Source organism: Anthonomus grandis, chromosome 7 (genome assembly GCF_022605725.1).
Source record: "Anthonomus grandis grandis chromosome 7, icAntGran1.3, whole genome shotgun sequence".
NCBI classification, from domain to species: Eukaryota; Metazoa; Arthropoda; class Insecta; order Coleoptera; family Curculionidae; genus Anthonomus; species Anthonomus grandis.
The window spans coordinates 12,735,384-12,750,624 of NC_065552.1; the positions used below are offsets into that span (position 1 = coordinate 12,735,384).

Consider the following 15,241-nt stretch of genomic DNA (forward strand, 5'->3'; position numbering starts at 1 on the left):
AGATGGATCCATACTGTCTCGAACATCCTTTGATGGCCGTACATAGGGAAAGACCACACAAGGATATGTAATGTCGCCACTCGCAGACACCACAAGCAACACCGTCAATGCTTCCTTTTCTTTCCCCTTGACTACTTGATAAACGTTTTTATATCCTCTTGGAGCTACAATTTTCCCAGACTTGGAGCACAACGTAAAACTCGTTTTATCTCCATTCAAAATCCTGGTGGAGTCTAACAGGATATCCTCGGCATCTTCACTCTTTAAATATTCTTTTAACTCGCGAAACCATTTCCTGATACTCTCTTCAGTAAGCACTGCACGTCCTTGTGATAAGTTTTCAGCATTTCTTTCCGTCAGCTCTTGTCACATGTCAAAACATGTCACATGTCAAAACATTTCAAAAATAGTCGTTAAAATAGTCGTTTAAAAACTAAATAATAAGAATCTTGTTATTACTTTATTATTAAAAATTGCATTCCAGTATGTCTGTAAACAAATATGATGTATATGAAACTGGATTTAATAAACTGGAGGAAACCATTTGTTTTGGAAAACGAGCTATTGGAGGTGACAAAAGTGTCTATGAGATATGTACTCTTGCTGTTATTAGATCCTCAGAATCTGGATTGGTAAGTCTTTAAGTTTAACTTTTTTATACTGTCAAATTGATAAAGATATACAAATATTCTATTGGTACTTCTACCATGGATCTCCTCAGATCCAATCGAAAATTTAATAAAATATCTTTTTATCGAAAAATAACTCAAATGATTTATTTATTTTAATGTAAATTACATTTGATGAATATTACAGTTTAAAATATTAATACTAATTCTAGTTATCTTATATATATATATATATATATATATATATATATATATATATAATTCTAGTTATAGCTTAACATTAGTGGCAATAAACAGTATATGTGTCCACAGAATGGAACAATAGAATATCAAAAGAACTACATAAAACACCCATAAAGAGATTAAAAAAAAAACAATATTTTATTGCTTAATTGTGCAGAATAGCTTTCTTTGCTTCACACTTAAATTTATTTTTGGGAAAGTGCAACTAAAATAATGTAACACATTACAATATTTGTTGATCTTATTTGAGATTTGGTTTACTGGGCTGTAAAGCAAGTAAAATGTTCTGCAATATGGCACATACAAGAGGGATCTATTATGTGTTTGGTATGATGATACATGAATTTTAAAGTTGGCTTAACACTCTGGGCTATCTATATCATTATGTAACACTTTGTATGCGAAAAAATATCATAATACTCCCTTCTACAAGACAATAGACTTAGGTTTAGGTATGACATAGTAGGTTCACTGTTTAATATTATCCCAGACTTAGAGAGTGTATAGCCAGCATATCCTAGAAATTTATTTTGAATTTTGTCAATTCTGTCAATATGAACTTGAAAATAGGGACACCAAATAATGTTAGAAAAGACCTCACATATGCAATATATAATTGTTTTAAAGCAAAAACATTTTTTAAATCTTTGCATGACCGTTTGATCTAGCCCAACATTCGGTTGGCTCTCGAAATAATATTCTCATAGTGAAAATGAAATGTCAGTTAAGAATCTAGATACACACCCAGGTCTTTAATTACACTGACCTCCTCAAGAATTATATTGTTAATTGAATACACAACTGGCATTTTATTCAAAAGCCTACTGAATCTTAAAAAGTTACACTTGTTGGAGTTTAATTGCATATCATTTGCCTCGCATCACAAAAAAACAATGTCACAATTATGTTGAAGTTTAAGCACATCATTGCAAGATGCTAAACTAATAAAAAGTTTGAGGTCATCAGCAAACATCAGGAAATCACAAGTAAGCAATTTGCCAAAGTCATTAATGAAAAGAATAGAGAAAAGAGGACCTAAATGAGACCCTTGAGGTACATCAAATGACTAGGAATTGACCTGAAAGATGACAATCTATTTTTATTTGTTGCTGTTTATCAGTTAGATAGGCGGACACCCATTTCAGCAAGGTCCCTGACAAGCCATACATAGAGAGCTTTGAAAGTAGTAATGAGTGATTGACCCTGTTGAAGGCCTTGCAAAAATCTGTGTATATAGCATGAGTCTCAAGCCCTGATTCAAAGTCTTTAAAAATATAGTTGGTGAATAAATATAAGTTGGTATCTACACTCCTACCACGGGTAAATCCATTCGTTTGAGGTAATATTCTACCTTGGAAATGAGTTGATAGCATTTGCATGACACACTGTTCAACCCCACGTCCCGAACCCATAAAAGGATCAAATGAGGGAGATTCTGTGCTAAAGGCAGCTCAGAAAACAACTACTCTATTTGTTTCTGGCCTGGATCCAAGTACAAAGCAGGAAAATATTTTGAACTTTTTGGAAAGTCAAAATTTGCGAGACCAATGTTCCTGTGAAAAGATGAAAACTACCAAAGAAAAAAGATACAGTTCTTTTAAATTGATAGTCCCACTAGAAAAGGAAAAGGATTACATGTCTATGTCTGTGTGGCCACAGGGAATTATTGTAAACCTTTTTCAGAACCTTCAGCGCCAAAGGCAAGAGTACACCCTCAAAAACAATAAAAATCATGCATATAAACACCCGATCGGTAAGAAATAAAGCCCAAATGCTTGAGTCGTTCTTAGAAGACAAGTCATTTGATATTGTTTGTCTCTCGGAATATTGGCTTAAACAGGAAGAAGCAGAAGTTCTACAGCTTGGTAGTTATTGTATATAGTTATTATAGTTATAGTACTGAGAATTGTTTTAAAGTAACAGATTATGGTGTAAAAATGTTTTGTGTAGAAAAATGTTTTGAATGTTGCAGCATTTTTAAATGACTTAAATGTATATGTTTTAGCAATATAAATTTACCAGTTTGTAAAAAATAGCTTGAAAATAAATATTTGAAAAATGTACCTAATAAAAACTGAAAATAAAATCAAACTTAACACAATCAAAAATAATCATTAATGTCAGTGTCATAATGTTTACAACAACAAAAAAACAGTTGCTGGCAATGAGCAAAGCTAACTTGATTTATTTCCATAATTTTTAAAGATGCATTTTATGCATAAAAAACGTTTTTTTAATTAACGATTACACCCAAACGGTAAGATTTATTGTTTCTTTTAAAGATTTATTAATTTTTTGTTTGTTGTTTGTTTGTGTTGATTGATAATTAAGATAAAATCATAATTTTTTTACGTAAAAGTCAATGGCGTAGAATTTGTTTTGTAAAATTGTATTAAAAATTCATCATAGCTACGCCACTGGTTGCTAAAAAAAGTAGGTGAACATCTAAAAAATGTGTTTTTATGCCATAATATCCTGTGCCAAAATTCAGTTCAATATTGTAAACCATATTTGAAAAATTTATTAAAAATGAAAAAAAAAATAAAACTTAAAAACTAATCATTTTAGGACCCATGTTTATATGAACTTTTTACTTAAAATCGGTCCAGGAATATCCCTTTTAAATTATGACATACCTTTAAGTAACACCCTGTATAGGTCTCCATCAGGAAATTTCCAACAATTCCTAAATTCAATTAAATCAATTATAAATAAAATTGGTATACATAAAAAAAAAATTTTTTTGTGGGAGATTTTAATGTTCACTTCAATACTGATCAGCAGAATGTCCTTGACTTTTCTGACATCATGGGAAGCTATGGTTTTAAACAAACTATAACAGACCATACAAGGGCTGGAGCTTATCTGGACAACATTTTTATAAATTTCAGTACCGATTCCTTTAAATCCAGTGTGTTCAATATTGGGGTGTCAGATCATCTTGGACAGGAGCTCGAAGTGATCGTTGAGAGAATTATTGGTGGGACTCTGCACCACCATAAGGTATGTAGGCCTGTGACCCAAGGAGGTATCTTGTCTTTCTTTGAACTGGTTTCCTCATATAACTGGAATTTTGTGACAGAGGAGAGTATAGCTGTCAATGACTGTTTCAAAATATTCCTATATTCTCTAGAAAAAGCATATACTCAATCTTTTCCCCTGAAAACATATAGGGTGAGGACCGATCAGAGAAATACAATAACTTGGTTTGACAATAATGTAAGGGCCATGCGGGATCATCTGCAGTTGCTGAGTTGAGTGTCTTGACAGTGCAAAAACAGAAATTTTGAGGGGGAGTTTAAGGACTTTCAAAAAGTTTATAGAGCTGCTATACAGGAGGCAAAAATAAAAGCCAATGATAAATTCATCTCATCAGCTTCTAATCCAACTAAGGCCATGTGGCAAGTTGTTAGTGGTAGTGTAGAAATATCTTGGGTATTGCTGATAAAATACTCATAGGCCTGCAGTTTTTTATATTGCACTTATCACCACTTTTGTGGATAGGAGTAATGTAGGAGAGCTTACATACTTCAGGGAAAATTCCAGAGTTTAAAGACTGGTTAAACATATACTTAGAGAGGAATATATAGGGTTTGAGAGCACAGTTTTAAAACTTTATTTGAAATGCCATCAGAGCCTTTGCCTTTATTAATATTTAAAGAATCTAGAGCTTTATGAACCATTTCAGCACTTATGTCAATATGATTAGGATTGTCATAAATAACAGTATCATTAATAGAAATATTTTTCTTTGGATTGTAAACCAAGTGTTTGTGTAGCGAAAAGCTTGGCAATATCGACACCATGTTCACCTCTAGCCCCATCAAAATGCACCTGGAGCACCATGCCCACATTACACTTAGAGCCAATAAAGTTCCAGAAGTTTTTGGGATCATTGGTCATTGTGAATTTTAGCATTTCTTGTGAAGTTTTCATAGCACTGGACAGATAAAGAATGACATTCCCTTCTCAAAGTGCTAAACTGGTAGTGGTCTCCATCACTGTTGGTCTGTTTGTACTTTTTATGAGCCATTTTTTTTTGGAATATTAATTTTTTTAGTTCACTAGAGAACCACTGGGGAAGCTTGTTAGAGGGTTTATAACTTCTTATAGGTACAAAAAGATCAAAGGATAAGAACAGAACACTGTAGAAATTTTGAACTGTATTTTCTATATTCTCCTCCATAATTACCAGCCAGTTATAATTAAAAAAATAGTTATTCATTGGTACAAAACCAGCATTCTTAAAGTTTAAATAAAGACACTCTATAGGGTTTAGGTATACATGGTCATTGCTATAAAAGGAAATTTTTAGAGGTAGTTGATATAAGGCAGGATTAACCAACCCTACACTCTCTATTGCAGAATCACTACACCAATATATTGTGTTAAACCTAGAGCAGTATGATGTTGAAATTTTAGTTAGAGACAACTATTAATCTTTTCATAAATAGTGATTTAAATTTTGTGAATCATTTTGCAGTATGCAGATCTAATATTAAAGGTGGGTTCATAAATTCCATATGATATGCAGTAAGAAGTAAGCTCCATGCAGTGAGGATCATGCGAATTCATAATATAAAGAGACATAAGAAGTAAAAAAACGTAAAACTTCATCCTCTCTCTTTCTGAATATTTTCCTCTCTTAAATCTTTAGTAGTCTACCCCTTTTGATTGGTTATAGTGGCAAACATTAACAATTACTTATGATTCCGTAAGAAGTATGACGCAAGAAATGAAACTGAACCATTTCATGCGTCTTACTTCTTACAACACACACTCTATATTACTACATCTACTCTACATCAAAATACCCAGAGATAGACAAAACCAAACTTTCTATAAAGAGTTTTTTAATTCTGATAAAAGAGCATTCCTGAATTCATATATTAGTTTTAATTTATAGTATGCTTTTTGACAAACATTACCAACATGTGAGTTGAAATTAAAGTTTCTTGTCCATATTCCAGTATTATCAAGTATTACCAGGCAACAAAAAATATCAATATCACTTCTTGAGAATAAAATAGCTTATGTTTTGTTACAATTTATAAGAAGGGAATTTTTAACTTTTCAGTCTGATATATTCTGCAAATCCTGACCAATCATATTATGAATGTCACAAAGACAAGCTGAAGGCATAGGGAAAGGTGTACTCGGTGATATTTGTATTTTATTAGAATTAATTTAGCTCACAGCAAGGCTTTGTCAGCGACTCTGTGATAATAGAGATAGTTTTTGAATTTGAATACATGTAGAGGTCATCAGCATACATGTAGTACTACTTACAATAGGATATCTGATAAACAAGGTCCCATGTGAAGACAGTAAACAGGAGTGATCTAAGAATATAGCCTTGTGGAATCCCTCTCAACACTACCCTCCAAGCAGACCTCACCCCATCCAACCTGCCTGCTGCCTTCTACCCAGTTAAATCTTAAACCAGTTCCATCTCCAAACCAGTACTCTTACCAGTACTAGGACATCAAAGTCAATTATCAAAAGCAATGAAAATGCTGCTGGTGATTCTTAGTATAGCAGTAGCACATCCATAATGTGACCCAAAGCATGACTGAACCTTTGGCAGTATACTCCTCACAGAGAGAAACCACACTATTTGACACGTCTCTCAAGGATTTAAGAGGATTTTATACTTACTAAAAACTTCAGACAAAAGAGCAAGCACGATTTTAACATCCTTATTGATAATTGATATCTCATCTACTCTAATATGCTCATAATACTTTGCTCTTACTACTTTTAATAAAAAGAGCCTCCTCAGCCACCAGTGTAATATGGAAAGCTTCCTCCTGTGCCAAAGAACTAAGGAAATAAGGCAAATCCAGATTAAAGAGCATTTATTATCTTTAAGGATTTACCACAATTAGTATAAAATTATTTACTTTTATTGATCTTGTATCAAAACTTTTTTAATGCAGCTAAGAAAAATGCTTTTTTTTAGCTTTAACTGCATGAGCGACATAAGCTTTTAGCTGAAAATTACTAAAATATGAATAAAAGTGAAAAATCAAAATGCCTAACATTCTATGTACTTAAACAGACTATCTATATATATAGTAGAAAGACTCTGCATCACCTATTTACTTTATACTTTCTATAATGGTCTGTCAACAAAAATATCAAACCGTTCATGTAAATTATTATTAATATAATTCTGACACATTATATTCATAGGGGATTTAAACAAAATATTAATCCTAGCGGGATTTACATAAAATAATCTAAAATGCCTAGAGTTTATTCTTGGTATCTGAAAATTTAAACCAGCCAAAAGGGTGCAACAGTCAATCTTGTTATGAATAAGGTTATATAAGAATTTTATGGAAACAATTTCTCTTCTTTTTGCTAAGGGTATTATATATATAAGGGTTTAGAGAGGAAGATATCTTTCCAGCCAGAGGTTTGGATAGTCAATTATACTTTACTTATGTTTTGTTACAATTTGTAATGTAATATTATTTATTAAAGTATAATTGACTATCCAAGCCTCTGGCTAGAAAGACACCTTCCTCTCTAAACCAGAGATACTTCATAAACTTGCGCTCACTATCATCTATCAGGTAGCTGTAAATTGGGTACCAAATTAGAGATCCGTATTCTATTTTTGAGCGTATGTAAGAGAAGAAAAGTAGTTTTAAAGTATTAATATTTTCAAAGTGCCGACAGATTCGATAAATAAAACCCAACAATTTGGCAGAGTCAGAAACTATTTTTGCTACATGCTTGGCGAAACTTCATTTCGCATCATAAGTAATTCCCAGATCAATCGCCTCATCCACTCTGGCTAACACAACATTATTTGCTCTATAGTCAAAATTGATTGGCAAAAGTTTTATAGAAAATGAGAGAATAGAGCATTTATTAACATTTAAATATAGTCTGTTGACATTGCACCAATTCTCTACTTTATTGAGATTTACCTGAAGGAATTCGCAATCGTCTTCAGTATCTATTTTTGTGAACAATTTTATATCATCCGTAAGCAGTAAACACTGACAAGACAGTAATTTGGCAAGGTCGTTTATAAATAATAAAACGAGAAGCGGGCTCAAAATAGATCCTTGCGGAACTCCCGAGCCCACTTCGTATATAGGAGACTTAAATCCTTCATATTCAACAAACTGTTTACGACCTCGTAAGTAAGATTTTATTAAAGCAACTAAATCCTTAGAAAAACCAAAAAACGTTAGCTCATGAAGAAGTACAAAGTGGTCAATTTGGTCAAAAGCTTTGCAGAAATCAAGGTATATTACATCAACCTGACCTCTATTATCCAAATGCTAACACAAATACTTATAGGCAAGCCAGGTTTACTGTACAGGAGCGATTTTTGACGAAACCAAATTGGGTGCTATGTCTAATTTGACATAGGCATGTATGCTATTATAAAGAACTATTTCAAAAAGTTTGGAGAAATTACATAAGATCGATATAGCTCTGTAATTTTGAATGTCGTTCTTCGGTCCCTTTTTGAGTATCGGGGATATTCTTACAGTCTTCTATTTATCGGGAAATACTGTTTACAAGATAAGATTATGTGGGCAATAGGCCCTGACATCGGTACCGGAGGTCAACTTACTTTTTAGTTTATTAGAGGCGGTGACAATTTCATCTTCCATCACGGTTTCACTACTTATGCATTTAATTTTTAAATTATTATAGAAATATTCAAAAATCAAAAAAACCATTCCTAATAGGGATAAAGGCCCAATCCCTTACAGGATATTGTATGGTTTAGTTATTGTTTAAAATTTGTTCAGTAATGCTTCATTGTTTTTTTTTTCACGTTGTTAGTATATAAGACCATTTGTAAGTAGTTTTAGATTAGTTTTAATCTTCTCTTGAAAATGCTAACAAAAAAAGAGTTTTGCTTACTGGTAAAATTGTTTTGTGATTTAAATTTTCTTGAGAAGCTTTATGACTTGACTACCTTGTCTAATTAAAATCTTCATAGAGGAGTATAAAGAAGTAGTGACGTGCCTATCCTTTTACACTGGACCATTTACACCACAAATTAAATTTACGGAGATTATCACGGTCGATGATATGTTAGAGGTGTACAGAAAATGAGATCTTGGATATTTTATAAAAATTTGGCTTTTCACATTTAATATTATGATAACTTGTAATCATGATTTTACAATTACAGTTTTAAGACTTATTTTAAATCTAAATCTCCCACTTTCTTTAGTCCCATACATTAATAAAAATAAGATGCATATATTAAATGTACATAAAGTGAAAGATTAAAAAGTAAAACTCAATATTTCTTTCAGAACCATGATACCATTCAAGTCTCGTCATATTATAAAAGTGAAAATATAATAGCACTAGGAATAAATAATTGTCTCCGGCTTATTAAAAATACAGAGGTGCCAGATCAGATAGCCTCTTTTCAATTTGACCACTTTATTGATGCTGTCAGTGTTTCTCCTTGTGGCAAGTATTTATTGTGCTGTACCCAATCTGGTCAGGTGTGTATCAGAGATCTATCCAGTATCGTTCAGGAAGACAACAATGATGAACTTCCTGAAAAGGAAGGTGATATTGAGCAGGAGGATCAAACCCATAAATGCATAATTGCTTTTGATGAGTAAGGAAACATTTTTTATATATATATGTAAATGGTATTAACCTTTCATCTTTTAGGAACATTGAGTGTAACAGTTATGGCGATTCAATAAAATGTTTTATAGGCGCATTTGCAGATGACTCCTCAGAATGTATAGTTTTTTATCTTGTTACAAGCATGGGATTAGTAAAAAAGTAGGACCGTTATGTAAGCGCCAATGTATAAAAATAATTTTTTTGGATTTTAGAATTCAAAATACATCAGGAAGTTTTACGTCAGAAATAATATGTGATCTCAAAAAGTATATTAAAAAATGCAGCTTTGCCTTTCCATTTGTTTGCCTAGAAAGCAACTTTTTATATATTTTAGACTTAAGAACTAATAACTTAGAACATGAAAATGTACTTAATGCAAAATTTCTGCTTCCTTTTGGCAGGTAATCAAAATCAAATCTATTGCTAATAAATCTTATAATGATGTGAAAATTTTTAGTGATTTCTTAGCAATTGATGATGAGAGTAGCATATTTAAAATACATGCTGCAAGGTGTATGATATTCAATGCCGATTCCCACCTAGCTTATCTTAGAGGGTTGGAGCAAATTATGGTTCTTGATGATGGAGAATCCAAATATATTGTTGGTGTTGATAAAAGTCTTAAATTAATGCCAATTATGGGTAAATCAGTTTGAAGTATATAATCAATTAGATCATGTTTATACCTTTATAGCTGATAACCAATATGAATATGCACCCATTTATGAGATTCCCCTTGAAGATCCTATCCACTTGTTAAACACAAAATCTTTCACAGAAGATATAGTCTTTCTAACTGAAATATGGAAAAACAAAAGCCTTCAAGAGATCAGATTGCAAATCGTAACCAAAACCGATCCTGAATCGAGAATCAGGAAGTTGATACAAAAAGGTCTTATAGACAAGGCAGAAGTCTTTGCAAAAATCCATAATGTCAATCCAGAATTTCTTGTTCAGGCTAAAGCAGAGAACATTGTAAAAGACGCTCAAAGTACTACACAGCAAATCGATATGCTTTTAAGTATTTTAGATAGTTTGGATGACGTCGACTTAAAAATGTATTATTGTGAAGTAGTGGTTTGTATGACAGCTGCTGATACCAGGAGAGTTTTAAGTTATGCTGCGAATCTGAACATAGACGTTAGGGACTGTGTAAGTGATTTTTTTCTGTTTAATACTACATATAAAGAGTAAAATTCTTAGCTTATATATGATTAATAGGTTAGATGTATGGTCTTTAATTTTTTCCTCTTCTTTAATTTGAATTCTGGAAGTACAAAGAAATTACCTATTATTTCAGAAAGAAAACGAAAATAATAGGCTACTTGTGAAGAAGCGTATGTTCCATGCCAAATTGCAACTCTTTGACACGTTTATGCAAGTCTACCATCAATTTGACGAACGGAAATGGCAAACATTTTCTATGTGTAATCTTATAAATGAAGTTAAGGATCTTTTAAAACAGGTAATTCTTATGATCACCTTCAATATAGCTTTTCTTACTATGCCATTATATTGATTATCAAAGTGGCAACACATCTTTACAAGAGTTAACTAAAGTGGTCTCCTTATACAAGGAAATCCAATTAATAAAATTTATATATCACATAAATATTGTTATTTAGGTTTTATCCTGCAAGCATAATTTTATATAAGATATTACTCCTAAAAATGGCAATTTTAGACCTCAAAAACGTTAGATGTAATTTTGTGTGGAAATATGTTTATCTTTATATGTTTATCTTTATAAAATATTATAGCATATATACAATTGAAAATGTTAGTTTACGAAAACATTTGATAAAGGATAATTAACCCCGTGGGGTTGGTAATTAGTATAATTTTAATGATTAATAGAGAATCAAAATTGAAATATTCACATTCATTGCTGTAAATGGTTTGTTTCCGAGCTGGGACATATCAAAGTTAAAACAAATTATATTATGTTAAATATTTGTTCAATGTAAAATAATTTTTCTGCGTCCATAGTACAGTTTGACCATCGGATCTGTGTCTACGAAAAGAATGCGGGCGAAATTTTGAAGCGTTGTCACGTCTTACTGCAAAAATGAAATAGTATTGAATTAAAAGTAAATATAATGGTAAAATTAAGCTATTTAATCATAAAAAAGATAATAAATAATGTAATGCAGTTTAAACCATATTTTTTAGTTCTATTTGCTAATGTTTTGCATATTATAAAATCCAATATTGACTAACATTTATCCGAAATTCCTAATAAAACTTACAAAGCCGGCAACGTCGTGCTTTCGCGGAAGCATCTCGCTGTTTGGGGACAGGTGATTGGTTGATGACATCGCGGCCATTAATTTATTATTTTTATGCAGCTCTCCGTCTTTCTCTATCTTATTGGATCGCATCCTACCAGGTTTTGTGTAATTTTCGGAATAATATCGATTTCTTGCGGATTCAGTGGCGGCGGCGTATGTTAATACTTTTGAGTAGTGTAGCATAGTTTAGTTTATTTGCTATTATTGTTGTTGCTGTTTTGTTGTTGTTTTGTGTTATTTGTTTCTTTGTTGTTAAAGTTCATAATTTTTAACAGTTTTTGTGTTATTTACGTTAAAATGAATAACTTTATTCATAGCCAGGTAAGGGAAGTGATTGCGAATGTTTATAGATAAGTAAAATGATAATAAGAGAATTATAAAGCCTAAGCACAGTTATGAAAAAAAATATATTAAAATAAAATCATAATTTATGCGACACTAAATTTCAAAAATTATGTACCTAATGTTGTAATAAATAAAAATCATATTCAATGAAATAAAACCAAGCTCGATTGCTTTACAAACAAAAAAGATTTAAAGTTAATGTTGGTTATTTTGAATATAAAATGTCTATAAATATAAGTAATATGAATTGGAACGACAACTAAAAAAAATCGAATATCAGGATTATATACTTCTTGTACAAATTCTTAGGGTTTGCAATGAAGAAGCTACTAATAACTTCGTTAATCTACCAGTAAAGCGCAAACTTGAAAGAGTATCTCAATATACTGGCGTAAGCATTTCAATGGTGAAAAAAATTCACAAAGAAGATGAAGAAAGAATGCGGACGGACCCCAACAAAATGCTTTCTAGTCCCGGCAAAAAAAGACCGCGAATGACGAAGGTGGAACAAGACGACAACTTTCATTTTCAAATAGTTAAACACCTAATAAATCGAATTTATATGGGTTTAAAGTTGTGCCTACTAGCAGAAAGCTGTTGCAAAAATTGCCAGAAGAAAAAAAATTTCCAAAATTAACATCTTTAAGGTATAAATACCTAAGAGAAATAAAAAAACACCGAGCCGAAGGTCGCAATATTGCCTTTTTAGATGAAACTTGGATAGACAATGACCTAACATTTAAAAAATGCTGGCAGAGTGAGACTGTTACTGGAGTGGTTAGCAATATATCTTCAACAGGTACAAATTGATTATACTTATTTAAATAATAATTTAAATTATACATATTATGTAGTAAATTCAATGTTTAAACAGCATAATTGGGATTATCTGCCGTGCTCTTTCCCTCGCGATATCCAGGCATCGAGTACGGCACTCTTATTTTAAGTGAATAAACTAAGTAGGTGTATTACAAATTTTGTGTTTTCTTTACTTTACTTTTATCTCAAACTTCCCTAATCTCGTCTGTCATTTTTTTATTACATATTTACAAATAAAATATTTTAGAAGACCTTAATTTCCAAATTAATATCTTACTTACAAATACCTATTTTAAAATTAAAACCAAACCATATTTTTTAATATTTAATACATTCAAATCTGTGTAATCGGTTTATAAAATTTCGCACGTCACTGGCCATTTCATGAATGAAATGAGGCGGGTCTAGTCTACAACCACGTTCCCCGCACCGATACTGCTTAGCTACAGATTGGTTGGGCAGACTTTAAACCGACAGTAACGGTAAAATGTCTAATGCAAAATGTGTACAGAGTTTTAAATAAATACATTTCATAGCTCCGGAAATAATAACCTCTTAACTTCATATCCCAAGTAAAGTCGTCTTAGTGCTATGCGTCAAAATTTAACTATCCCGAGTTAATTCGTTCGTAAGTTGGTTTAATTTATTTCTTATCCGATTTTGTTCGGGCTACAAAATAAATGTTTAGGCGCTAAACCGAATTATTTCGTGCGCTTGACACCATCATTTCCAAGAGTTTTATTATGTGTTTCTCATTCATTGGTGTCACATGATCCTGATTTTATCGTCATGTACTCGCGATTCTGAAAAAACTCGCGACGTTGAAATTTATAGTTTGGACGAGTCGGGGTCAAGTTAGGACGAAAAACTTAGTAGTTCGTCTTCTGATGAACAGATGTAAGTGATATGCAACCTCTAATAAATGCTCGCCAGTGGACTGTTCAAAGCATAAATAGTCCTGCAGCATGCCCTCCAAGATTTCAATTTACGGGAAATCGTCTTTGAACTTCAACATTATTGACAATAAAAATCCACTGGAATTTTTCGACTTGTTTTTTAAAAATGAGCTTGTTAGCAGAATTGTTTTGGAAACAAACCGATGTCAGTCAGACTCAGAGAATTTTTCGGCGTCTAAGAACCAGAGATGAATGGAAACCAACAACTTTGATGAAATAAGAGTGTTTTTCACAATAAATATGATGCATTCTCTCATAAAAAAAACGGATTTATCGCTTTACTGGTCCAAGAAGTCTATAATAGCCACTCCCATGTTTGCTAAGGTAATGCCATATAAACGTTTTTGTCAAATAAAAAATTTTTTGCATTTTTATAACGAAATTACGATAATAATAACGAAATAATAACGAAAACTGATGCTAATACATATCCGTGTCCTAAACTGAATAAAATTTGGGATATTTTTACCTACCTAAATGAAAAAAAATAAGACACTATATTCATTAGAAAGGGATGTTACCATAGACGAGAGCTTATTATTGTATAAAGGCAGATTAGGATGGATCCAGTATATTCCAAAGAAACGAGGCAGATTTGGAATAAAAAATTACATGTGCGAATCTTTTAGTGATTACATTTGGGACTCTATTAAATACACAGGGAAGGGCACAAAATTTGACGAGTCATACGATAATTTAGAGTTTGTCTAGCTAAGGAAAGGTACACCATCTGTTTCAAAGCTGCGCCAAGTTTTGTCTCCGAATAACGCGCGATTAGCGACAGTAGCGCGCCTTTTTTTAATTTTAATTTTGGACCACAGAACACAAATACAGTGCATTTTTTTTATCTCGGGTCATAGGGTTTTACGTGTAATATTTTCAACCCCATGTTAGAACCTGTTCTATTTAATCGATAGGATTGAAACTTGGAACAAGTGAAGTTTAAGTTAACAGACTTTAAAAAATCCCATTATTTTGCAAAAAAAATTGCGAGAAACCTATTTTTTGAGGAAATTATTTTGTGTCACTTTCAGATATTTGTCTACCTGCTTTGAAGTGTAAAGGTAATGAAGGTTACGAGGTGCAGAAAAAGCAAACTTTTTCATCAGAAAAACGTATTTTAAATAAGTTTCTCGCAAATTTTTTTGCAAAATAATGGGATTTTTTAAAGTCTGTTAACTTAAACTTCACTTGTTCCAAGTTTCAATCCTAGCGATTAAATAGAACAGGTTCTGACATGGGGTTGAAAATATTACACGTAAAACCCTATGACCCGAGATAAAAAAAATGCACTGTATACGAATTAACGCAACGGCACTATTTATATGCA

At 32.0% G+C, this 15,241-nt stretch overlaps 1 protein-coding gene across 3 annotated transcripts in view; it reads left to right on the forward strand.

Annotated features, from left to right (window-relative positions):
• Positions 1-388: 388 nt before the first annotated feature.
• LOC126738517 (uncharacterized) overlaps positions 389-15,241 on the forward strand; it is a 54,078-nt gene continuing 39,225 nt past the window's right edge. For 2 of the 3 annotated variants that reach the window (XM_050443886.1, XM_050443887.1), the window contains exons 1-7: positions 389-632; positions 9,170-9,486; positions 9,543-9,659; positions 9,713-9,901; positions 9,958-10,142; positions 10,195-10,652; positions 10,801-10,965. In XM_050443886.1, coding sequence (XP_050299843.1) covers positions 486-632; positions 9,170-9,486; positions 9,543-9,659; positions 9,713-9,901; positions 9,958-10,142; positions 10,195-10,652; positions 10,801-10,965 — 1,578 coding nt within the window. In that variant the 5' untranslated portion in view covers positions 389-485. Of the gene's footprint in view, positions 633-9,169; positions 9,487-9,542; positions 9,660-9,712; positions 9,902-9,957; positions 10,143-10,194; positions 10,653-10,800; positions 10,966-15,241 lie in introns of those variants that run through there. The other variant, XM_050443888.1, reaches the window with a different exon arrangement.